Raw genomic sequence first — 25,000 nt, forward strand, 5'->3', positions numbered from 1 at the left:
TCCAGAAGCCATTGCTACTTAACAGTACCTCATTTTGAGGAGCATTCCTCAACCACACTGCTCAACACAAATTTATCACTTTAGCTCTCAACTGTTCCTGATTTTTACCTCATATTTTAGTCTGTTTTGGTTTTATCACAAATTGTTGCATTAAAAAGCTGAGAGAACAATTTATAATAGTTAGGCATCTGAGGTATACACAGACAAATTAATTGTTTCGTTTGTCTATGGGGGAATGTGGTTAACTACTGCTATTGCTCACCATTCTGGCTTTGCAGTTTTAATGTGTTTTGTGAAGCAACTTTGAATACTTTAATGTATGGCCATTGTTTGTGTGAAACAAAGCTGAAATACATCGCATGAAGACCATTTATTATCACAGTTGGATGCCTGAAGTGCTTACAGAGGTGGTTATACCTGCTGTACAGGGGTGGGAGCTGCCTGTTGATGAAAGGAACTGGCCTTCCTGTTTGCTCACTTTAAATAGTCACTGGTCTGGTATTGCAAAACTAGTGTTAATTTGTGTGAAGTTAGACAGACTACTTTATTATTGTGATTATCATTTTTTACCATAAAGGGACATTTGTGCTGTGCACAGTAAAGTACAGAGGTAGTCTGTAGGTTCAAGTGACTTACTCCTGTTGCTGTTTGATCACTGTTGATCTTTGATCTGATGTGGAATGAATAGTGTCACACTATGTTGTATTCACTGAAATCTGTGTAATGTTACTATTGTTGTGATTTATGTTTGTGTAGGGGAGCTGCAGTGTATTTGAGTAACAAGTTGAGCACAAATTTTCAGTTTCCATCACAAATATTTACAGTACACAAGATGTCTATTTTTGATGGTGTGGCAGGAGCACGATATGTGAAAGTAAACTGATTGTTGGAGCAGAGAGTAACACTATCTCATAGCACATGGCTCTGCTTGAGTTTTTGGTTTTGGTGTCTTCTTTTGGGAGTTTCCATGCTCTCCCTAACTGTGCATTTATCCATGTACTCTGGTTCCTTAACACCCCAAAGACAATATAGATAAACTGCTATTCCTGAATGTGCCTATAGGCAAGAGTGCAGCATGTATGTGTGTTTGTGCATCTCATGATAGACTCAAAAATAAGGCATAAAATGCATCACAGGACAGCGAAGGCCTTTAGAGATTCTGGAGGCTTGATGACCCCCACAAAGCAGGCTGTATAAGTGTATTTTGACACTAGTGTAGTAGAGCCTTTGCTCTGAACCCCACCAATTAAAAGACAACCCTGCTCAAAGGTCTGCACAGAAGATCTCTGTGTCTTGAGTGAGGGGCTGGGAATTGTGTGGTCATAATTTTGTTAACTTTCCTATCGGAGCTTAGGGAATTCATCCTACATGAGGAGAAGGATATTCATCTTTGAAAGACTGGCCAAATATCCAGACTCTGCCTGTAGCAGAGATTCTTGGATGACATTTGCAACAGTCAAATATCTGTACTACCATGGTAAGTTACTTACACGTCTGTATTTTCTCCAGTCCCAGTGAAGTCAGAACCCTGAGATCTATACAAATTATTCAGATGTATGGTGATTTCCACGGTATGCAGTATACATGCTTCACCTGTGCCATTAAGCGGTAGCTTTCATACTTGTTAACATGTGGATTTGTCATCAAGACACACAATAAGGACATTTGCTTTTCCTGTGTGTGAGTCTTTACCACATCTAGTTTATCTTTGTCTTTTCTCACTTTTCCCTTCACTATCCTGATGTTAGTTTCTCCTTCACTTTTCTTTAGTGCTCCCTTATGGCCATTTACTTGCTCATTGACTGGTAATTTATTTCTTTAGCTAAACCAATGACAGCTCGGAACTTCATATACATAATTCATAAATATTTATGTACGTTATATATAACTTGTTTTATGAAACAGTGAGGTTATCTAGTAGCAAGTGAGGACAACTTATTACAGAATAATTTGTCATAGTCCCAATAAATGGAAAATGCAGTGTTGTTGCCTTAACACGTTCAGTAAGGGTGATTGCTCTACACTTAAAATTTACAAACAGAAATCCAAGTCCTGACCAGACTTTAAACTTTCAGTAGTTTTATCATTTCTTAATGTCACTGGCAGTTTCCTTCATAAACCTGGGTGTGGTCTGTTTATTAAACCTGCTCCTATTCTTTCTCTTGAAATTGTTCAGAAGTCTGTTCTAAAAGTATGTGTAGTGTTGAATCACTGCAAACCTTAGAGTAACTGGAGTTTAACACACACAGATACCCACACAGTGTAGTATGTAAGGTAAGATCCTGTAATCAAGTAAAATATGGTACATTATCATTTAAATATAGACATTCATCTGCCTTTGAGCAACACCAGTTGCCAAAGCAATCACCTGATAAACTGCAATTTCAAAATACAAATTTTAATGCAACTGCAAGTGTACTGTAACGCAGAGGTGTACACAGATTAGTGTGGCTTGTGTGGGATTAGAAAAGTTTGATTTCTTAATCGGGTAGGTAGACTTGTCCAAAGACCCCTTTCAGCCATGACCCTGGCACAAAGGCTAAGTTATGTAACTGAAAACTGCATAGTACAAGCAAAAATGAGGAGACACAAATATGCAAAATGATATACATTGAGCAGTAAAGTTAGTTCAAATATGGAAAGTCTAATAATGGAAAATAGTATAGTAATGAGTGAGTATAATAAGAAGTGAGGGTAGTGCTACGTTTGACTTGAGTTGCTTATTGTTACCATTTACAGTCAGTTTCACTAAAGAGGTGTCATGAAAGCGATACCTTAAAATCTGGTCCGGAATTTCATGACTTGATTTTAGGAGGGAGGGAGCTTATTCCACAAAGCTGCTCCAAGTCTGGAATAGGCACATTTCTTTTGTTGCAGTTTTGAAAGGGGGTTGGCTAAGTAATACAAAGTTGTCTTGGCTACTTTAGCAATTACTCTTGACTAGCTGTGGATATCATAGATTTTACCCATGGTTGGTCGTATCTGACCAGGAGGGCAAAGTCCAAGGGTTATTGCTATTAAAAAATTGCCTTTCTTAAATAATAGTATTGTATAATGACATTTTAGTGTTCCTCCACTGTCTTCATGGTTTGCTGACATACTGCACATGCATATGATAAGTACATCCCCATTTTTGCACAGTACATCGGTGCACTGAAAGGTGGGGTTACTAAAGAAGAGCCCATTCCTGTAGTGGTTTGCCTGTCTCTACCTGTGAGACATTTCTCTTTCTTTTTAATCACTAGTGTATGACATTAATGGGAATAGTCACTGGTTTACCTCCGTTAAAATTTTATATGGGACAGGGCCAAAATGTTTGAGAAATGAGGAATGTTCTTCTGAAGACTGGACAGCTGAGAGGTAAGATTAATATCAGTGAGATTGATTGTAGTACCATTAACTGCATCTTTCAACTGTCCAAACTTTTTCTGTAAAGTCTTGATTTTTTTTTTTCATATTTCCCTTGTAAAATACATGAATAGGACTTTACTTGGCACATCCCAATAGGAAGTCTGGCTGTTCAATAACACTTGAGCATCCCGACTTCTTTCTGCTGGGATATACTTGATTTACAGTCAGCATGCACGCTTTTGAATACTAATCACCATCTACTGTATTACTGTCTCAATGAATATGCATGTTCTCTGATGGGTAGTTTTCTTTTTTGGGGGGGGGGGCAATAGCCCTCTTGTGGGATTTTGTACAGTAAGATGATAGTAGATATGTAGGTCTTTGCATCAACATAAGCCAATTAAGAGTGTGAAGTAGGGAACAATATGTTCTAAGTCTGCTAAAACTACTACTCTGCCAGTTCTGTTTCCGCTATTTGTAATCTTTGGTGGTTATAGGCTGAATTGAATGGAAGGATAATTATGTCAGTTTGTATTCTAGAATTGGTAGAATAATGTTACCTATGGATTTGTAGGTAATTGGGGATAATAGATGGGAAATTCTGTAGCAAAGCTTTAGCTGTGAGAGAACTTAATAGTATGAATGGTGAAGGTAAGGAATTTGATCTTTAGGGTTATTCCCATGTATTTGTACTTCATTACATAGGGAACAGCATTGCCCTTTGCATCTGAGATGGCAATGTTGGGCAGGTGTGGAGCTTTTAGTGTAGTGGAGAGGAGAGAGGCATAATGGTGGTCTTATTGTGGTTGGTTAGAAGTTTATTTTGGTCAGCCCAGTGGCATAATTTTAGACATGACTGCTGAAGTTGAGGTTGTAGGACAGTGGGGTATTCATATGCTTGAAGTTTGGTTAAGCTTAGGAAAGTCCATTGGGAAGATCATTAATAAGTGAAAACAGAGTCCTAAATTTAGAGCATCAGGGGTCTTTGGTATAGAGTTAGAATAGCCTGCTATTAAAGTAGTTTTGGAACCATGTGATGACATCCTGACCAAAGTTAGTTTGTGAAATTTAAGGAGAAGATTATGGTTAACTGTTTCAAAGGCCCTTGTTACATTAACAAAAATACCAAGCTGTAATGAGGTTACCCCATCCATGTGAAGTAGAGTTCCTCCCTAACCCAATTCAAGTGCAACCTGGAAAATTAGATGAGGAACTGGAAATTCATCCCTGGTTTGGTACCTATGTCTCTAATGGACACAGACAACCTGTAAATGGTTCATCTCCCAGGCCTCTACCTTGTAAATGTTTTCATCTCCCAAGCTCCTGCTTACACTTATCAAGGCTATCGGAACTTGTCACAGATTTGGGATGCATGGCTCAGCTTAAAAAGGCCCTTGTGATCGATAGCTTAGTAAACGCGTACAAACCTCATTGATGCAGTAAATAGTATTGAGTGTTAGTAATGCTGTAGTGGTCCACTATTTACTTTCCTCACAAGCAGCCCTCTGAGGTTTAAACAGAAGGTCACTATAGCTTATTCAGGATCAATGTACCGCCTAGGAGCAACAAATTGAAATATATTGCTATGCTCTTTTTTTTTTTTTTTCTTTTCATTTTCCTCACAATCAAACAGCAGATATGCATTGCAGGTGGTTACATTTTCTGGTATAGGTAAGGAGGCATGCAGTGTGTTTGTGTGTATAGATACATATGGATGGTTCCTCTGCAAAAGGTCATGTGTATTTGGTCAAAAGCTATTTTATTTATTTTTTTTTTTAATTTATAATTGACTAAGCAGCTTGTCAATATAACAAGTGTCCCAGACTGCATAATTCCTGGGGTTGGGGAATATGTCCTTACCCCACATTTGTGCGATCTCTACATTAGTACCTATAATTAGTGGGGGATGTGGGAACAGGGCAGCCCCTTGGCAAAAAAAAAAAAAAAAACGTTAAGTTTTGCATTCATTAAGGCTGTTTCTTGGTACATGAATAGTGGCTTCTCTACTGCTTTGCTGTTTTTATTAAAGATTTTCATATCAATCCTGGGTATATTTGATCTGCAGTACTACACCTTTTTGTTTTGACAGCAACACATTGAAATATATTAGTGGCCTTTTGGGTTTAATTTTTTCCCAATCTAACAGTGGTGCACAAAGAAGATTGCTGTCTTTGGGGAAAAAGGTGAGGAGGCATGTAGTATACATGTATGACAGCAACAAACTTTATCCTCTCACTTTCATCCCATTCAAACAGCAGAAGGGTACACAGAAAGTGATTATTTTTTTGAGGGTTAGGAAGCTAAATGATGTTCCCAGGTATGATTTGTGTATCCTCGCAAGCATTTATATTCCCATCTTATTGGGAACTGCTATTTAGTCAGTTTGAACATTAAGCTTCAGACATAGCTTACTTTTTTACTTTCAAGGAAGTAAGATAGAATTTCTTTCCTTGCTCATGATTTTTGTTCAGGCCGTACTTAAAAGGTTGGAAATAAGCTCTAAAATGCACACCAGTGCATGTGGAACTCCATGGCTTATGGAGAACTAGCAGTCCCCAGACCCCCAACTTAATTCATCTTTTCCTTCACAGTTATTATACTGCTGTCTTGGCCAATTAGGGTATGCTGAAATTTTGAATGGCGGGAAAAAGCTGTGGTGTAAGATTTACTCTTTAACCAACAGTGACACTGTGGGGGTTCAAAGGGGAACTAGTGTGCTGTGGGTGGGTGCATGCGTGCCATGTCCTTTAAGGCTCCATTTCACCTAAGGCTGAACTTTCTGATTGCAATCAGAGATCTGAAGTATGTCATCAAAGTGACTAGAATGAGTGTTTAATGAAGCAGTCATTAGATGAAACGGCTTGAACCTAGCTGCTGTTTTATCACAGGTAGATGGTGAATAACTTACCATAATATACCCCATGAGCCATTCTAGTTAGACCCATTTAGTTAGTTCCTGCAGTCTCCTCCTTTTGGAGTCGTCAGTCAACCACTTGATGCAGATATATGAATGCAGTTGTATGCTTTCATGAAAAGAGGAAAATATATCCAGATTTTCCTATCAATGCAATTAGACAATGCTGTAGCAGTTCAGTACTGTGTACAATATTTTAAGTAAATATGCCTGTATGCACCCCGAGTTATTACAGTGCTGATCTGGTAACAAGGAATTACAGTTGAAACAGCTAATCATTGTAGGTGTTTATGACCTTTGAGTAAATGTATGCTTGATCTGATCACTATGGATCCTCCCTTTTAGCCAAGAGCTTCAAGTAAAACAAGAAAACAGAAGAAACCATATTGGTGTATCAGCACAAGCCAATCCAAATATGAACCAGTCCACACTACCTGAAGGAAAACGAGCTTTGATAATCACCGGTACCTGGCTGGTAAGTGTAGATGTAAAATATGCATTCAGAATTAAATGCCTTAGTCATTTGACCACATTTTTTTCTGTTCAGTGTATATGATTACAACTTAAACTACTCTGAGATTTATTCAAGTTACACAGCTCAAAATATCAGGCAGGCTAAAAAGACAGTGCCACTTGCTGTTACAGAAGCAGTAGCTAATTTATTTATTTCCATAGTCGTTTGTAGAAGAATCCATGTCTTATAGTTTCATACGTAGGTAATAGGCAAATAGTCCAGGAAAGTAATGAGGGGCCTAGCCCAATTTCCCAGTTGCTATAATGAATTGACTGGTTAAGTGAGTTGCTCAAAGTTATAGGCAAATGAAAGCTGAAAGAATTAAACTATGTACCACAAGCAACAGTTTCACAACTCATAGCCTTAATGCTTTGAACTGTGCCAGCCTTCTATTTTTGCACTCCTTTCTGAGGTTTCTTAAGTGTTCTTACATGTTGTAATGCAAATAAATACAGATGTTTAATTATAAAGGCTCTCAAAACAAAGAAAAATCTTTAGAAGAAAGAAAAGCATCTGCTCTGTTCAGTCCCACAGAAGAGTGAAAAAAAAGTATCGTTTTTTACAGTTTTACACAAAAATCGATAAAAATTGGATTAACTGCATACAGAATTGACTGAAACATTGGAAGTGATAGGGACTTCCAAGATGGCTGCACACTAATCAGCAGGTTGGTTAGAGCTTTCCCATTGTGAAAACAGGTTCTGGGAAGGGAGCCAGTAAAACCCCTCAGTTTGGGTAAAATTCCATTACTAACTGGCAATTACACTGCTTGGATAAGGTAAGAGAAAAATAACCAAAAAAGGAAAAGAAAATTCTCTGCCAGTGTCTGGAAAGAATCTTGCAGTTCAGCAAAAAGCAGTTTAGGTTTCAGCTTTGGTAAAGGAGATGTCTTCAAGTAATTTAGATGAAAAATAAATCAAGTGCATTCAATAGTGGTTAAAATACATGAAGGAATGTATAGTGTCAAATGACAAAATACTGGAAAAATAGAAGAAGCTTTAACTACTCAGATAAGATCAGGGAGACTAGAATAATGGTTAAGGTGTTTACCTTACATACCCATGGTGCAGGGCTTGATTTTCACATGCGGTAATTGGCTAGACTTAAAATGGCCCACAAGGGCAGTTAGCCGAGTACTACTCTCTGAACCTATAAGTTGATAAAACTGCAAAAAACAGAGCATAAGTGAAGAACACGTTTGCAGGAAGCTTCACAAGAAGAACATTTTCAAAAAAAAAAAAAAAGGAGTTGGAGGCTGAAGTACCCAAAGAGAACATGAGGATGTCTGCTGAACCCAGGCAGCTGGAATTAAGATGGTACATTCCCCTGTGTTTACAGAGGTGGGTATTTAGATTAATGTCCATGGTTTAAGCCACAGACCATGTCTTTTTAAGCAAGAAGGTTTGAAAAATAAGTGACTGGCTAGTGTCCCACAGCAAGATTTATTAATTGATAGGGCACACTGTGCATGTGATCCAAATCTGACCATGAGATTGCAGCCAAAACCTGTATTGGATAAATGCAATTATACCAGCAAAATTAGTTGCTCCTAATAAAACTGTAGCAGAAGGGAAAATTATTAATAAGTGGGGACAGAAGAACACTTGTGGAATCACTGTACATAAGAAGAGGAGAAACGAGTTTCTCAGCAATCAGGGAATGTTGAGAGGCAGCTGTGAAATTTAAGCTGCTGTGTCCAGATTTTATAGAACGGTTTTCATGGAGGACCAAAGGTATTTTTATGCAGAACATGCTTAAAAAGGGGAAAAAGTTTGTCCAACAAAGAATGTGTAAGTAAGCAGAAAGAGGACTCTGCTTTTCAGTCTTCTGTCAATAACAAAACTTAGATTTTGCCATTGCTCCAAAGGAAATGCTTGAGAGACAGGAAAAAAAAGCATAGGCGCTGACTTCAGGAGTTTAGGAGTACCTTGGACTTGAACCAGATTGGTACTGGGAGATGGAGATGATCTGGAACATTGTAAAATTAGTGAATAAATCAGAGATTATAAAGCATCAATCCCACTAAATATAGGAATAAACATATGAAATGTGGTTTTGCCGGAAATAGTTGCAAAAGACTGGAATTTGTTGACACTTGAACTGGTTGGTAAAGTTAATGCATATACCCCACACTTATTAATGTTTCGAAGGAACTAAGCAAAACAGTTTTTGTTAATATTTGTATGAAAATTTCATGAACATTTCATGATGCAAACTGCATGTTATATTGTAAAGTAGATTTGTATACTGTGCAGAAAGGTTTAATTTAAAAACATAAGATGTTCAAGGTGTCTTTTAAGTGACTGTTGTGTATGTTAAAGGTTTAAAGCAAGAATATTTTTTTTAATTTTCTGGTATCCAGGCCTTGCATAGTAGCAAGGTAAGAAAGGCTGGACAGAAGCAAGTTTAAATTGCTGTGGTATGATCTTGGACTGCAGTGGCGAGGACTGAAAAATTGTATTGATTACTTTGTGTATAATTAAGATAATGCAATCCTTTTTTTTTTTTTTTTTTTTTTTAGAGGTGGGTAACTAAATTAATGTCCATGATTTAAGCTATAAACCATGTTTTTTAAGCAAATTGTTTTGAAAAATAAGAACATTATAAAAGGCATAGAAAATTATAGTGCTTTCATACATTTTCAAATTCATTACCTATTTTCCATTAACCAAGGCTTTTACTGGGAGACGAGAAATCTATACATTTTTATTTAAAAGTAGACAGTGCACTTTTTGTTTAGGGCTAACAGTTAATTATTGTGATGTCTATGGGGCAACGCTCCTATCTGGAGGAGTAAACTTGTTTTTTGAAAACTGACATAATTTTGTGTGTTTGCTATAAGAATGGAGGGGTTCTGAAAATCTGTTTTCCAATGTTTTCATTGGATCAAAAAGTTTTGAAAATGAGATATGGGTTCAAATGGAGATGACACAACTTGCATAAGAAATCACCCTCACGTATGTGTGTATGTAAGTTACAAGTTGGAGAAATATACATTCAAAAGAAATGTCATATATAATAAGTTGGAGCAATAGCTTTCCATCATAATGACAGGCTCCATCCATATTGTGGAATGTCAGTGGCCTTAGAAGGATACTCAAAAAGCAAAGAGCTAGATTAAGAAGTGAAGACTGCAAATAGCAATGTTGCAGGAGACCCATTAGGATAGAAATATGCATATGAATTTGACAGAGGATCTCAGGGTGGATATTCTCAGCTGAACATCAGAGACAAAGGAAAAGAGTAATATTGATTACTAGAGGGATTTCAATAATAAAAGATGGGAAGAAAAAGCAATAATGATAGATTTGTGGTAGTTAAGGTTATTGGCAGAGGCAAGGGAATACAATGACATGCATTTGTATTCTATCTAAAACTTTTATTTTATGGACCTTGGGAACTTTGGGAGAAATAAGCTTTTGGCAGGGAATATCATCCGACTATAACCTAACATGCAACAGTGAGGATGCATCAGGGGCCAAAGAAGGGAAATATAAAAAAGGGTAGATTTAGAAGAAATATTAGAATATTTGGTATGGGAAATGTATGTTCAGTAGTAGGAATACAACATTTACATATTTCCCTCAGGTACAGTTACTGGGAAGACTGGAAAGAAATTGTAGTTCATGGGAGCATGTGTATTTCACTGAAAGCTTTGGGGCACTATTTTAGTAATGCACTAATGAAAATGAAGATAAAGATGCAACATAATGAAGTAAAAGTGAGAGACTAGCACCTTCCTATTTATTTGTTAAGAATAGGGGAATTTATGTAATGAGTAGTTGAAATGATTTGGGAGTTATTGGGGAATATAGAAGTTTCATAAGGGGGTAGCTTATGAGTGGGATAAAATGAAAATGAAATTTATAACATGATAGAAGTAACTCCTGTTACCTTTTCCTTATCCCTTGCTTTTATTTAGAGGAGGTTGGCAAAGATTAGTCCTGTTAGAATAAGGCAAATCTCTCAGAACAACAGGGGGAGTAATTGCAGAGTGCTAAAGGGAAAATAAGGGAGTATTTGGATAATATGCATGAGTTTAAAAATGTTGCTTTTAAGCGACTGCATCGTGGAAGAAAACTGTGGTTGGCTGTATTATCCAAAGAGATTAAGAAGTGAAGGACCTTCTTGACACAATTTCATATAGACCCATTTCAATTTTAAACCATGATGATGAAGTTTGTCTCTTCTAGCAAAGAGAATGGCAAAGATGTTTGCAAAATTGATAGGTATGGATCACTGTTCTGTTGAAGGGGTAGCAAACATTTGACAACATTAATAGAACAATGATGATCCAGATGGAAGCAGAAAATAAGAAATACCACTGTTGGTGGTGGGTCTTGATGCAGCGAAAGTTTTCGATTGTCAGAGTTATATGAGAAGGGCAATGGAAGCATTTGCATTCCCTGAGAGAATAATAGGGTTAATTTAGGAGGATTTATGAATGGCCAGAGGGTGGGAAAGGTTCTTCTTTGACAAGCTATGTTTGAACAGGGGAGCCAGGTAGGGGCATCCTTTCCCCTGTGTTTGCTTTGTATATTACCTCTGGCAAAGAAAATAAGGGACTCTCTGGTTCATGGTTATTACTGGTATGATGGTCAAGAAAAGTTAGTTTTATTTGCAGGTGATATTTTTACTTGATAAATCCAGAAAAGATAACTCCACTGTTATGGAATATTTTGACAGTGTCATGTCTTTTCAGGAAATAAAAGATGAAACAAAGGCTATAGTGGTAAACCATCTATCCACACATGAATTGACTCCACTATATCCATATTTATGGGAGCATAAGATGGAAGTATTTAGGTGTATACATTTTTTAATTCTACCACTGTAGAATAGTCAGATTTCAAAATTACACCCAGAGTTTTTCTTTCATCCCCAGTTCTAATGGCTCTTGTATACTGAGCCATCTTTAAGCCTATAATAGTTTCACAGAGCAGCAGAAACGGAGGGTGCTGGAACAGCTTAATAACGCCCTCTGTTATTTTCCACTTTTCCCCTGGTGCTGCTGAACGACCACCCAAGAACCGCCCTTTTCCAGTCCCATTGTCCAGGAAATGCCTTCAAGAATTATTTACTTTTTGATTGTCCAATAAAAATGCAATCCTGAGCAACTCTGGGAACTTTTCTCCCAAGTGCAGTTGCCAGACCCATCCGTTTCCTTGCAGAATTGTTTTACTATCTGCTTCTCGTACTGTTGTGGAGTCAGTGGTCTTTTGCGAGCAATACTTACACTCTGTTATTGGTAAGCATAGCAACTTTTCCTCCATACAGTTAAATGTGCCTATTGTTTCTATCATCACAGTGTTGCTAAGCTGGTATAGCCCTAATAATTCCCTCCTAGCACATCAGAATTCAGCTTTTTTTTCTCATTTATTTTTTTTTTGTTTCCTGCCATTTTTGTGTGCTGCTGACCATTCTCAGTCAGACATGCATGTTAACTGCTTAGTTCCAATACTTGGGTCAAAGCCAGAAGTAATGCGAGAAAGGCCTAAAAGCAGGGGACAGATTTTTAATATTACTCTTATAAATTTAGCCGGCTGCTCTAACCCCGATTTGTGTTCCCTTGCATTCCCAATAAGTTTAGTGATTTAAATCACTATTCATTTACTAGCAAATGGGGACAGATGTAAAACACGAGCAAAGTCTGTGCGGTGTAGATGCCAGCTATGCCATCAGGAATATAATGTCCGTTAGACCGCTGCTTCAAGGCAGCATGTCATTTGAGCTCAGAGTATTATTTTACAACAGTTTGCAGTTTAGCCAGAGCAGGAAAACAACAACGGGCGGCCATGGTGGTGCAGCGGTTAGCATTGCTGCCTCACAGCAAGAGGTTCTCCGGTTCGATTCTCGGCTGGGGTGCCTTCTGTGTGGAGGCTGTATGTCCTCCCTGTGATTGCGTGGGTTTTCTCTGGGTGCTCTGATTTCCTCCCACATCCAAAAGACATGCAGTAGGTGAATTGGTCACTCTAAATTGGCCCTAGGTGTGTGTCTGTGCATGTGTGTACCTTTTGTGGAAGGTTGGGCGCCGGGCTGGCAACTCGACACCGTAAAACTCCACTGCCAAATCATAAGTGGACAGATGATCCGCTGTGGCGACCCCTAACCGGGAAAAGCCGAAAGAAGAAGAAAGGAAAACAACAAAAAAACAGCATGTTTGTGTGTGTTAATGTCTGTGTTTGACTCTATGCCTACACAAAAGTCCGAGTGAAATCACTGGAACTGTTATTTTACACTTGCTAAGCAGCATTTACGTTGTTTTGCAAGTGTAAAAGTAAAATGAGCATAAAAAGAAGATAGCTAATGTGATGGAGACAGCTAGAACACATTTTATACTAAAACGTGGGCAGTACATATACCAGGAGGTCAGGAAGCAGCTCATGAAGTAGCAAAGAAACATGGAATTTATTTAAGGTACTGATTATATAAGCAGCAGACAAAATTGCTAGTTTTGTTTCATTATTTTGAGCACATTGTGTTGCAGAAAATCTCATTTAAGATGAGTACTATGAACAGCGGTGGGTTGATAGAATTGTTTATTAGGTGTGATTGTAATGTAGGTTTCTTGAATAATCTAAACATTTCTTCATTTGCTTTTGGGGTATATTTATAAATAGGGCATATGAATGTTTAATTTTCTACAGCTACATTAAGTTTGAACTTTATCCTTCCTCTTTTCGTAGATGTAGTAGATTAAGACATTGGTGGGGTATGCCATTTTTGGACAAAATGAATAACAAAAAGTGACATTTCAATTTTAGTGAAGGTATTCAAAATTACTTGAACATTTAGATGCATTGCTACAGCATTACTAATACAGGTCTGTGATGGGCAGCTCCTCTTCTAAGAGGAGGCTTTTTTGTTGTCATGAGCTAGTTTGTGATGCACCCTTTTTGTAGTAGAATTCTTGAGATAGGATAAGTGAACATTTGTTGGTGGCTTACTTTGAGCAACTTTTCTGTTTTCTTTTCGGTTTGTTTTAGTAAGCTTTACATATAACTGCACATTATTGCTTATGTTGACGTGAGAGATGCAGCTGGACATAAAGTCCCATGCCAGAGGAAGCCTGGGGATAAAAGCTCCACAAATTACAAAAACATTTTTATAGAGTTTAAAAAAGAGCAAAATATGACTGATAGTGATTAGGTTAATGCAGTTTAAACAGCATACTAAATTGCTCACACTATCTTTCTGTCACAAGTAACGTAAGAAACTGTATATGCATTTTCATTCATATTTTCAGAAAGAGTCCATTTCCTTCAAGTTTCTGACATTTATAGCTGCATTTACATGTGTAGATGTTATATGCAGTTGCATTTACTTTTAGATTTGCTCTGAAAGATTGAGTACATCTCATCGAGTTTCTGACTGGATATAGGTAGAATACTTCTTTCAGTTAGAAGCATAACATATATGGTATCTATTTCATGGAGAGGAACTTACTGATTTTCAAATGAAGTATTATTGAATGCAAACAATGTCAGTAAAGAATAAGACACAAAATCACATTTGTTAGAAAAAGGAGCAAATACCACTACTCTGAGAGAAAGGCTAGAAAGAGAGGGTGAGTAGCAATGAATTGATAAAGCAGGTAGTGTAGTGTGGCTACAGATTATTCCTAATAGGAGGAGAAGGGGTATTATTAGGGTCAGTGACAGAAAAACTCTGCTTGAATAAGTTCCCCTGGATGTAGGTATGGGCATAGCTATGTCTCTGTCCAGAACTGTTTAAGGTTAGTTTTGAATGGGGTTATTTTGTCTCTTATAGGGGGAGTGACATGCTCCATAATCTAGATGCTGTTCACATTAAGTATTTTAAAAATGTTGCCCGTCTTTCTTTTTAGGTGCTATTTTGTAACCAAATCCATGTATGCTTGGCTTTGTGTTTCATTTTGTCAGATGGAATTTACCCTAGTGCTAGTGAGTGGTATGCTTCAACAAGTACTTATAGATTTATTAAAAACTTTTGCATGGTATATTGTATAGGTGCTAAAAGCTTGTGTACATACCTATATGAAATATTAGAGACACACACACATACAAACACTTGAATATTAATTTACCAGACAGCTACGTACTATTCGTACTAGTTCAAATTTCCTTCATCCAAAGGGGGTTATTTTCTCCATATTTTGCTATTTATAAATAAAACAATTTGTTTTCCCCATTGCATGTCTTCTCCTATGCATGGGTTCATAAACTTTGAACTATTTCAGAAACAGCTGTTTGCCACAGTTTTGGATTCATCCTCCGATATTTGTTCACCAGGTTTATTGTTATCTGATATGTAAATGTGATCTTTTGGGAGGGTGACTGTAACACAGTGTATCATAACGTTTAGGTTACTCATGTATTAACCTACTTGCATTAGTTTGGTTTTTCATCAGGTGTTCTGTTCTTCCCTGTGAGGACCAAAACTGGTGTCATGCCTACCTTGGAAGATACCTACTTATGTGTGCAAAACACTTTTGTATATGCCCGATGCTCATTCTTTTGTATTTTATGAATATCCAGCATTTTCATGTACCAGTTTCAGTTCTCATCTTTTCAGTAGCACAGGTACCTTATTGCTTGTGTAATTTTGCCTGTGTAGTGGCTTGCACTTATACACCATTGTGTTTTGAACAATTTTTGAAGAAATTCAAAGCAAAAATATGTTTGTGGTAGGCAGCTGTCCAGTTTTACCCCCATTAAACTACTTTTTAACTTTTTCCCCACATTGTATTTAAAAATGCAAAGGAAAGAATGTGATGGCTAATAGGTTTCCTATTAGGCCAAATGAAAGGGAAAATGTCTGTGGTGACGTAAAAAGATTAAATTAGAAACTCGTCCTCTGTTAATTCTTGGGAGGGTACTGTGGTGACCCCTAAAACATAGGTAAGTTGTCATCGTCTGCAGTAACCAAAATGTCTTCATTAACTTTGGTTCTGCACACTCCTTAGTAGTAAATCAATACCTTTGCCAGTCTCTTCATTGGTGTCACATGGGATCTTGCAAGGTCCTGAGTGCATTTTGGTTGATGAGCCTTTTACTTCCAAGGCAGTTAACCAGGCTGTTCTCACCATACTTTAAGCTGATTCTGCCACCTGTCAGGCTCGGTCCATTTGATTGTAAGAAGTATGCTGGAGAACCTTTTAATGTAGTTCAGGTCACCACAGGGAAGCATCAAGGATCTACACTGCAGTTACAGCCTTGTTGGTGGATCTTAGTTCTCTGTGATTGGAGTAAAGGGTGATTGTAATGCTGGAGTTTTATTGGGATGGTATAGTATTTGGCTGGCTAGAGTGAAGTGGTTTAAGGCTAAGGTGTTTGGAAGTTCGAACCAAGAAAACTGTTTTAGGGCTTGACAATGATGAGTTTGATAAGAGGAGTTTTTGGCAAATTTTGCTATTTTGTTGTAGCATGCAGATAGTTTATTTATATCAAAAGTCCAAGTTGGGAGCAAACAAACATGGCTCTCTCAATATTAAATAAAAGCTAAGTCTTTTATTCAGGTACAAACTAGTGAGCGCTTTCGTGCCTCCTGGCACTTCTTCAGACAATACAAACACTACAGAAATCTCAATAAAAAGTGGTTGCCTCACCCACAGTGTTTCACAACAACCCATCAATTGTCTTCAACAATTAAAATTCACCTGCTGGCAATATAATGTGAAGTTTGAGACTTCATACATAAACTAGCATAAGAGATCTTTATACAAAGATAAAAGTTCTGAAATTGCACATAAAAAATAAAATAAAACAAAACATTAATTCTCACTTTCATTATTATCAACAATTATATAACCATACAGAAAAGTGACAGCAGCAAACACCAGTCATATGTTTTTACTTTCTCACATATAAAACTGCTGACAACCTTCTCACAGTTGTAATACTAGAGTATTCCACAAGATGGCGCAAATACCGAACTCTCATATCAGGCTAAAATTCAAAGAACTGTAAACATAAATTTCCTATCCTTTAAAACAACTGGGATACGTCTATCAGAAGATAATGGCAATACATCTCAAAAACTGAAATACTGTAAGAGAAATAGTTGGATATACCCTAGTAGTAGCATTCTTATTGTTTCAATGGCCTCTCAACTAAGTAAGGTTTCAGGGACACTAATTCATTCGGGCCATACCCTCTATCAGCCTGCAATCTAATTATCCATCTAACCTCACATTTCTCCGTATAGTTCTTATAATTAACTAATCTAGCCCCTCTAGTGGTAATTTCAACTGCTATAAACCTAAACTTGTCTGGTGCCATATTCAAGTGTTTGCCTAGCTAGGGCATTCCCCTCGTCTTCTTTATTGATCGCATAAATATGCTCTCTAACCATTTCTCTGAGTGTCCTATTGGTTTTGCGAATATGAAAGTATGGCCACTCTGTTAATAGCATAGCAAAATAACAAGAAGAAAGGAGTAGAATCAGCAAGGAAGGGTACTTTTGGATGTAGAAGTTGTAACTACTGTTCATATATGTTGAATGACTAAGTTTATGCATCCAACCACTGGGAGGGTGTTTGTCTTTAATCACTATGCAGATTGTAGATCTAGGGACCTAGTCTGTTTAGCCAGATGTACAGAGTGCCCATATTTTTATATTGGCAAAACCAATAGGACACTCAGAGAAAGGGTTAGAGAGCATATTTATGCGATCAATAAAGATGAGGGGAATGCCCTAGCTAGGCATACACTTGAATATGGTACCAGACATAAGTTTACATTTATAGCAGTTGAAATGACCACTAGAGGGGCTAGATTAGGTAATTATAAGAACTATATGGAGAAATGTGAGGTTAGATGGATAATTAGATTGCAGGATGATTGAGGGTATGGCCTGAATTCATTAGTGTCCCTGAAACCTTACTTAGTTGAGAGGCAATTGAAACATTAAGAATGCTTACTACAAGGGTATATCCAGCTATTTATTATTTATTTATTGACATTTGTCAACTGGGTTTGTCCAACTGGGCTTGTGGCCCATTTTCAGTGGAGACCCGAGGAGAAAAGCTCCAGTAATGCATTTTAAAACAAGTACAATTTTAAACAATATTGATATAATAGCAGTTATAGCAAAACTATTCACATATGTTGGGATACATGCATAAAGTTGCATTAAAAAGAAGCTAAGTAACAATTTTACATTGATATAGTTCAATAGGTCAACAATGAACATTTTTTGTTAATATAAAATTGTGCAAATGCATAGTTGACACATTGGAGAGAGAGGTGTAATGAGGTACTACGTATGGTCCTTTTGAGGGTACATAAAGGGAAGGAAGACTAGGTAGGGTCATGGCAAGGGCAGGTTCTGGAATTGAGAAAATAAGCTTTTAGTTCATTTTTAAAGTGTGAGGTGTGGGAGATTGAACGTAAGTCAAGGGGAAGTTTGTTCCAAGCATGGGCAAGGGAGTGTTTGTAGAGTAGTTTGCCTACTGACCTTTTTGGGTGGTAGATATCAAGTAATTGGTTAGAATTACGGAGGGTCTGGGATGGGATGTAGATGGAGACTAAGGAAGATAGAGATGGACAGAGGGAGGGTTTATAAAGAATAGAGTGTAGCATATGAAATTGATAAGATAGCAGAAACTGGGGAAGTTCAAGCCATTGAAGAGAGTTTAAAGAAATGCAGTGGTGTGAGTTGTATGGGGAGTTAGTAGTGAATCTGGCTATTTTATGGTAAGTCTGTTGCAGTTTGTTTAGAGTGGAGGCCTGGATATTGGTAAGAACTGGGGCGGCATATAAGAGGGAGGGGAGGAGGAGTGCCTGGCCCAGGGTAAGTCTAGATTCAGGGGTTAGGAATTTTTTGTTCCGATATAGCAGACCTAGTTTCTGGTTTGTTTTTTTTATACATTGGAGTATGTGTAGGTTGAACTTTAGTTCATCATCGATAATGACCCATAGGAGTTTTGTGTGGGTGTCTGGTTGGATATTTGTATTGTTAGATGTAATAAAAAAGGAGGTTTTGTGATGAGAGAACAGGGAAGGAAAAGTAGGAGTTTGGTCTTTTTGGGATTTAGGATCAATAGGTTGTGAGAGAGACATTGTTCAGTGGATAGTAGGGCCTGTTGGGTCAGGGAGTATAGTTCAGGAAGGTTATTTGAGATGGATATGTGTGTGGAGTCGTCGGCATACTGAATAAGGGAGGATTCTTTGCATGAGGTGTAAAGATAATTGGTGAAGATGTTAAACAAAAGGGGTCCCAAGATGGAGCCTTGGGAAACACCAGTGGAGATGAGTAGGAAAGATGAGGAGGATGAGGGCCATTTGACAGATTGTTCCCTGCCAGATAGGTAACTATTAAACCAGGCAAGTGCGGAGGGGGATAGGTGGAGATTTGCGAGTTTGGATAGTAGTAGAGGATGAGACAGTATCGAAGGCTTTGGAGAGATCTAGGAAGAGACAGGAAATGAGTTTATTGTTGTCTAGGGCCTCTGCAGTGATATGAGTGAAGGAGAGGAGGGCAGTGGTGGTGCTGTGGTGAGGATGAAATCCATGTTGGGGGTTAGGGGTAAGTAAGTGGTGTGTGAGGAGGTTGAGAAGCTGAGTGAATGCATTTTTCTAATATCTTGGAGAGAGGGGACAGAATGGCAATGTGTCAGTAGTTTGAGGGGTCAGTGGAGTTTCCCCCTTTATGAAGAGGGATAGTGAAGAAAGATTTCCAAAGGGTGGGGACAGTTGATTCCAGAATAGATTGATTATTATAGATACGGGATAGGCAATTGAGTTAGCAAGTTTGAGGAATGTAGGAGATAGATTGTCAGTGGAAGGAGAGCACGGTTTTAGCTTTAGTAGTAGAGATTTGATGTAAGTAATGGGAACTGGCTTAAAAGAAAACAAAGTTGTGTTAGTGGGACTTGGAGAGGTGGGTGTCGAAGTAGAGTTTGGCTTAGAGGTTACCAGATTTTGGATGGAAGATGGTGTTTATTCAGGAGGGTAGCCGTTTCCTGAGAGGAAGAGTTAGGGTATGGGGGGGATTAGAGGGCTTTCCAGGATAGAGGATGTTGTTGAGAGTTGACCAAAATTTTTGAGGATTGGATTTGTTGTTAAGCTGAGCAGCGCTATAGTATAACTTTTTGTCATTAGTTGTATGTTTTTTTGCAAGGTTCCTCAGTTGCCTGTATTTTTGAAGAAAAGGTGGTTGTTTAGTTTTAGTCCAGGTTTTCCAAGCATGATCTCTCTGTTTCATAAGTGACCTAGTCTCTTTGGAGAGCCAGGGAGCATGGTTTGATTTTACTCTGATCTTCCTAGAGGGAGCTAAGGAGTTTAGAGTATTCATGAAGATGCTATTGAAAGTGCTTACAGCATCGTTTAGGGGGAGGTGTTTTAGAATCTTACAGTATTTCAGTTTTTTGAGATGTATTTCCATTATTATCTTCTGATAGATGTATCCCAGTTGTTTTAAAGGATAGGAAATGTATGCTTACTGTTCTTTGAATTTTAGCCTGTGTGAGTTCGGTATTTGCTTTAGGAATTTTGGAATACATTTTTATGGTGTATATGACTGCCATCTTTTGGAATACTCTGGTACTACAACTGTGAGAAGGTTGATGTCGGCAGTTTTATATGTGAGAAAGTAAAAAATGTTATGACTGGTGTTTGCTGCTGTTACTTTTCTGTATGGTTATATAGTTGGTAATGAAAGTGAGAATTAATATTTTGTTTTATTTTATTTTTTATGTGCAATTTCAGACCTTTTATCTTTGTATAAAGATATATGAAGTCTCTGACTTCACATTATATTGCCAGCAGGTGAATTTTAATTGTTGAAGACGATTGGTTACTGTGTAACAATGTGGGTAAGGCAACCCCTTTTTATTGAGATTTCTGTAGTGTTTGTATTTTCTGAAGAAGTGCCAGGTGGCACGAAAGCGCTCACTAGTTTGTACCTGAATAAAAGTTTTGTCTTTTATTTAATATCGAGAGAGCCGTGTTTGTTTGCTCCCAACTTGGACTTTTGCTACTGCATTTTGCTTTTTTGGGAGAACTTCATCCCCAGCTGCTTTTCGATTTCTGTTTTGTAGTTTATTTATATTACTTTTGTTTAGATTAACTAGGACTGGAGAAGCATACAGCAGGGTTGAGAGAAGATGAGTTTGAGCTAAGATGACTTTACTGTTGGGAAGTTTTTACATCTGTAGAGTATATCAGCTAAAATGTATTTAGGTGAAACCAGAGTATTTCAGCATTTACTGCAGAATTTAGTATAAAATTCATAAAGCTGATAATTACCAATCTGGAAATCTGTCACTGTTAAAAATGTAATATATTGTTAAAGGGCACTACATGGCATAATGTATATATTCTGTTAGCAATAGACAGACAAAAAATACAGGCATGTAAGTAAACACTCATACTGTACAGATTTTGGCTATATTTTTAATCTTAGCAAGATACTGCAGTCCACATTAATATAGGTCTTTTCACACATGATGCATTATTTTATACCCATAATATTGCATTTTGTACAACAGAATGAAATCCTATATGAGAAAAAGAAGAAGAAGAAAAAGAAGCTGCTAAAAATTAGACGTCACAAAACAAAGGAGGAGCTGGATGAAGAAAAACGTAAAGAAGAGGCCTTGAAGGAGCAGCGTCAGAAAGATTTTGTGGATCTGGCCTGTGAATGTAGTGCGGTGGTTTGCTGTCGTGTCACTCCAAAGCAGAAGGCAATGGTAGTAAGCCTAGTGAAGAAATATAAGAAAGCAGTTACTCTTTCTATTGGAGATGGTGCCAATGATGTAAACATGATTAAAAGTAAGTGAATGTGTAATGAACAGAACATTCTTGTTAAACTCAGTTAGAGATTCTATGGTTACCTAGAGTGTTATCAAGCATTAGTAGCAGCAGCTGTACTCCACTTAAAGCCAGTCAGCTATAAACTTACACAGTAGTCTTTCTAAAAAGTATGCAACTTCTATTTTGCTTTGTTTCATAGTAGCAAATTATGCTTACCTTCTGTATTTTCACTTAGTATGCATACTTTGTGATCTATCTGATGTTTTTGCAGATTGTATTAACAGTAAATGTGTACATTTTGGCTATCATGTTTCATTAACAATAAATGACGGTAACCTTAAAAACAGACGATTGAGCAGTAAGGTGTTTGTACGTGTGACTGTATGGTCTACATTAGTGAGGAAATCATTTCATGTTGTGCAACTTACAAAGCTATGGCATCTAGGTCCAAGGAAGTCATTGTTCCACTGTATTCAGCATTCATCACACTTATGGAGTACAGTGCCCCCTTCGGTATGTACCTAACCAGGCATATCCAACAACTGGAACATCCACAGAGATTCTACTCTAAAAGAATACAGGACGTTAGTAACAAGTCCTCTGCAGACCACCTCCGGTCCTATCCCTGTATTCTGTCTCCTACAGGCTGTTAGGCGATCAAGGACGAGCCTGATCTGCAAGGCCATGGAACGTATTATCATGGAACTTATAAACAAAGACATTGGCAACCTTCAAACACTGGACCCCACCCAGTTTAGGTTTGTGAAGGGCCAATCTTGTCTCCTGAACCTGATTGACTTATTTGAATCGGTCTCCAGAGCTGTGGACGAGGGTAAGGCAGTCCACACAGCCTATCTGGACCTTGCCAAGGCCTTCAACACCATCTCCCACTCTGGAATCATTGATAAACTTACTAAGATGGCATTAATCCCTATGTCATTCGATGGGTTGCCAACTGGCTTACTGACAGAACCCGCACTGTAAAAGTAGCAGACTCCAAACCCAGTTCCAGACAAGTGGAGTACCTCAGGGTTCAGTCCTGGGACCGCTCTTGTTTGGCATCTACTTCTCTGAAGTACAGGCCAACACTAAGGAACTCTGGCTAACAAAGTTTGCAGATGACTGCAAACTGGGAGTCATTACTGAATCCCCAAATGATGTGGATATTCTACAAAAGGGCCTTACAGAAACAGATGCTTGGTGCCAGAGCCATGGGCTCCAGCTCAATGCCAAGAAATGTATAGTTACTCCTTTGGGAAAAAACATGTACCCATGAATTATCTCACAGGTGGCAGTACACTAAACACCGAAAGTGTGATAAGAGGCTTAGGGACACAGGTAGACAATGGTCTCACCTTCGATAACCACATCACCACAACAGTTAGGCAATCCTGTGTGGCACATCTCTTCACTAAGGGCTTTTCATCCAGAAAAAAGGTCATTTACCCACTCTACTCATCCCTCATTAGACCCCATTATAGAATACAATACCCCATTTGGTATGTACCTCTCAGGACATCTGCAACAACTGGAAAGGCCGCAGAAATACCTCACTAAAAGAATCACAGGCCTAAAGCAGATGCCCTATGCTGAGCATTTAAAAAAAACTCCAGCTATACTCTGTCTCATATCGTCTACTCTGAGGCGATCTCTGCTTAACATACAAGGCCATGTCAAACCCAGAGCTGTTGAACATGCTACACTTAAAGAAATCCCAATCCCTCAGAGCCACATGCTCCAGGGATCTAAACCTTGTCATCACAATGAACAAAACATGCTGGAGGGATAGGTTCCTGACCCAGAGACTCCCCAGACTCTGGGAATAGACTGCCCATACATGTCAAGCAGAGCACCTCTTTGGCCCTCTTTAAAAGGAACCTTGACAATTGGATGGGAGATAGGAAATCCACCCCGGGGATCAAGTCAGTTGCCCTGCTAGACAGGGGTCCAGGGAAGTAAATATTGTGGGAAGAAATAGCCAGGGAATTATGGCTAGGCTTATATAGACCCTAGGGCCGATAGCCTAGTACCATCCTATGAATCTATGCTTGGCATACAAGGCATTGTCAGACCCCAAACTGATTGACGACCTGCAAATCTGCAAAACAAACAGCACCAGAATTACCCCTTCTAAAGACTTAAACCTAGCCTGTGATATAAATAGGAACTGCTGGATAGACAGGTATTAGCAGAGAAGAAGCAACAGAGACCTCCAAAGCAGACATCCAAGCAACCTCCACACCCCATCACCAACCATGAAACACATACTTCACATAATCAGTGTGCCATGCAATCACAGCCCTTAAGGCAAAATAACTTACCCAACACACTAGTAATAGCAGACTCTATAGTCAGGCACACTGATGTCCCACTAACTAGGCTGGAAAAGGAGAAGGTTACAGTTAGCTGCCTGTCAGGCACCAGGATCCGCCACATAACACAAGCACTCGGGTCACTCCAGAACAAGTACAAATATGACTCTGTCATTGTTCATGTTGGTGTGAATGACCTCAGACGTGCCTCCCTGGACTACATGAAAAGAGACATGGAAGAGCTCTCTGATCATGTAGCCCAGGCCAGTATGACTCTGACCATGAGTAGCAGCCTGTCCTCACCAGGACAGAGTCACAGGGAACTAATCTAAGGGGGTGGCGAAAGCCAACATATTCTGGCTAGGTTTATAAATGCCCTTGGGCAGATAGCCTAGTACTTGCCTATGAACCTACCCTTTCCCACCTTCTGGAACAGGCTCCCCACCCATTTCAAGTGTAACTTGGACAGTTTGATGGAGAACAGGAAATTCATCCCTGGTTTGGCCCCCTATAAATGATTTATCTCTCAGGATCCTGCTTACACTTATCAAGGCTACCAGAATTTGTCAGTGATTTGCATTGCTTGGCTAGGCTTAAGACCCCTGTGGTCATTAGCCTAGTAAACACACATGAACCTATACCTAATTTAGACCCCTTTCAATGCAGGATTAACAAGCCCAGACATCAGTGTGTTTTTACTATTGCCCATTCATTCATCCAAGTAATGGCTTAGAGTGTCATGGAGAGTTCTTGCTTTATAACCAAAGAAAGCCTTTTCCATGAAATACTGATTCTCTGGGTAGTGAAACACACTCCCACTCTGTTCCTTTCAAATCTCAGACCATTTAAAATTCTGTTAATATTAAGAACCCAATTAGTCCATCAAATGATTTCAGTAAATGTGACGACAGAACACCTAATCTACTCCTACTCGGAGCTGAATACCTCAAGTGTGTCATATAGCCAAATAGCATTAAACAAAAAAAGTAGGGTTGGCAGACCTGTCTGTTCCCAAAGAACATACTGAAGTGGGAGACTATGAACATGAAATGTGAAAAGTAAAAATCATGCACATAAAAGGAAAGCAGGAAAAGAAAAAGAAATGCACATGCATTAAAAATATTCAGCGCTGCTGAAAGAAAAAGGTGGGTCACAAATCGTAAAGCACAAGCAG

General features: G+C 38.4%; 1 protein-coding gene across 5 annotated transcripts in view; it reads left to right on the forward strand.

Annotated features, from left to right (window-relative positions):
* ATP8B1 (ATPase phospholipid transporting 8B1) overlaps positions 1–25,000 on the forward strand; it is a 1,573,644-nt gene that overhangs the window by 1,286,332 nt on the left and 262,312 nt on the right. For all 5 annotated transcript variants that reach the window (XM_044074782.1, XM_044074792.1, XM_044074774.1 and 2 more), the window contains 2 exons: positions 6,611–6,740; positions 21,250–21,532. In XM_044074782.1, coding sequence (XP_043930717.1) covers positions 6,611–6,740; positions 21,250–21,532 — 413 coding nt within the window. The remainder of the gene's footprint in view (positions 1–6,610; positions 6,741–21,249; positions 21,533–25,000) is intronic.

This window comes from Protopterus annectens, chromosome 1.part1 (assembly GCF_019279795.1).
Source record: "Protopterus annectens isolate FY-2018-M chromosome 1.part1, PAN1.0, whole genome shotgun sequence".
NCBI lineage: Eukaryota > Metazoa > Chordata > Ceratodontiformes > Protopteridae > Protopterus > Protopterus annectens.